The 1,326-nt window shown below is 38.2% G+C and overlaps 1 protein-coding gene across 1 annotated transcript; it reads left to right on the top strand.

Moving 5' to 3' along the window:
* LOC108972728 lies at positions 1–951 on the top strand. The gene is made up of 4 exons (XM_018939466.1): positions 1–120; positions 209–328; positions 394–635; positions 804–951. The coding sequence occupies exons 1-4, from the start codon at positions 1–3 to the stop codon at positions 949–951; spliced, it is 630 nt and encodes a 209-aa protein (XP_018795011.1).
* The last annotated feature ends 375 nt before the right edge of the window (positions 952–1,326 follow it).

Genomic DNA, 1,326 nt, shown 5'->3' with positions numbered 1-1,326 from the left:
ATGCTGTTTATAAGACGCCGGGAACTACCGATTTATCTATTAATAATTTGTTTATCCACACTTTGTGTGAAACGCGTCACAGAAGCTCTCATAGCATTTCCGCGCGCAAGCTCTCAAGGCGTAAGTTAGCTTAATAATGTGTTTTTCACCAAATAGTTTATAACTAACGCCAGCTTCTCTTTCGCTCTCCGATCTCCGATCTCGACAGTACCTGGCAGCGTTGGCTATGCCGATCGATCTGCCGAATCGAAACGTGTACATGGCTTTCAATTTTGAAGCTAATTATGGATTTCCACCAAATGACTCCTATTACTATTGGGTGGATCGGGTAATACTTATATTATCAAATATTCTAGGGTGCTACTAACTTTCTCGTTGTCGTGCACTTCACAGTGGAACTTGGATAAAGAGGATGTGGGCGTTGGAAACAATGTGACGAGTATTAACCAACGTCGACTTCGAAGCATCGGCCAAGTCTACACACGCAACGCTTTTTACCGTAGCATTGTCGGTTATCTGGATTATTATGATATGAATGGGACAGGCTGTCTGTTGAGGACAATTTGTGACGTGTCGAGTTCCACTTTGGATGAGCATAATGGACTGATAGGCAGTATTTTTAAAATCCTCTTCATGTGAGTGAGTTATATACGAGACATGTATGCGTGCTAGCGTTGTGATAAGGACTCCTCCGTATGTGTAGAGTCTTTTTTATTGTACTTCTCCTCTGATAACTCATTTTGGACGCATTTCATTCGTTTTTGTTTTTGCTTTTGTATTTATATTTTTGTTATTTATAATAGGCCAACGACATCCGCCCTTGAAACCGAACATTCACTCGACAATGTGGATACTTACGTGGCAGAAGCGCATGGATACACCGGTGATTGCTCGCAATATGTACAATGGTGTCCGCACGGACTACTTGAGCTGATATCCGAATGGTTTTAGCTGAGATTGCGTATGGGAAATGTATGAGGACAATAATGTAAATGTCAATAAAGTTATATATTCAACAAAAAATTTGTTACTTTTTTATTATGCTATTGGGAACACATAAATAATTTAAATTATAGTGTTCCATTTAAGGGTTCTATTTAATTTGAAGTTTAATAAGATAATAGAGTTGATTCTAGCAATAGGGAAAACTCATGAAATTTCCCTTATTCAGGGTTTTAAACCAGGTGTTTAAAGGTGCTTTTATCTTGATTTTAAAAAACAATCTTCAGAATCGCTTTTTTGAAAATCCGTTTAGTGGCATAGAATGATTTTCTTCTTCTTTATTGGCATGCTAGATAACGTTGGGAGTTAGTCAGGCTGTTTTCT

This window comes from Bactrocera latifrons, unplaced genomic scaffold (genome assembly GCF_001853355.1).
Source record: "Bactrocera latifrons isolate USDA-ARS-PBARC rearing strain unplaced genomic scaffold, ASM185335v1 scaffold_42, whole genome shotgun sequence".
In the NCBI taxonomy this organism is placed as follows: Eukaryota; Metazoa; Arthropoda; class Insecta; order Diptera; family Tephritidae; genus Bactrocera; species Bactrocera latifrons.
Note: the sequence above shows the minus strand (reverse complement) of the source record. Positions and strands in the feature narration are given on the sequence as shown.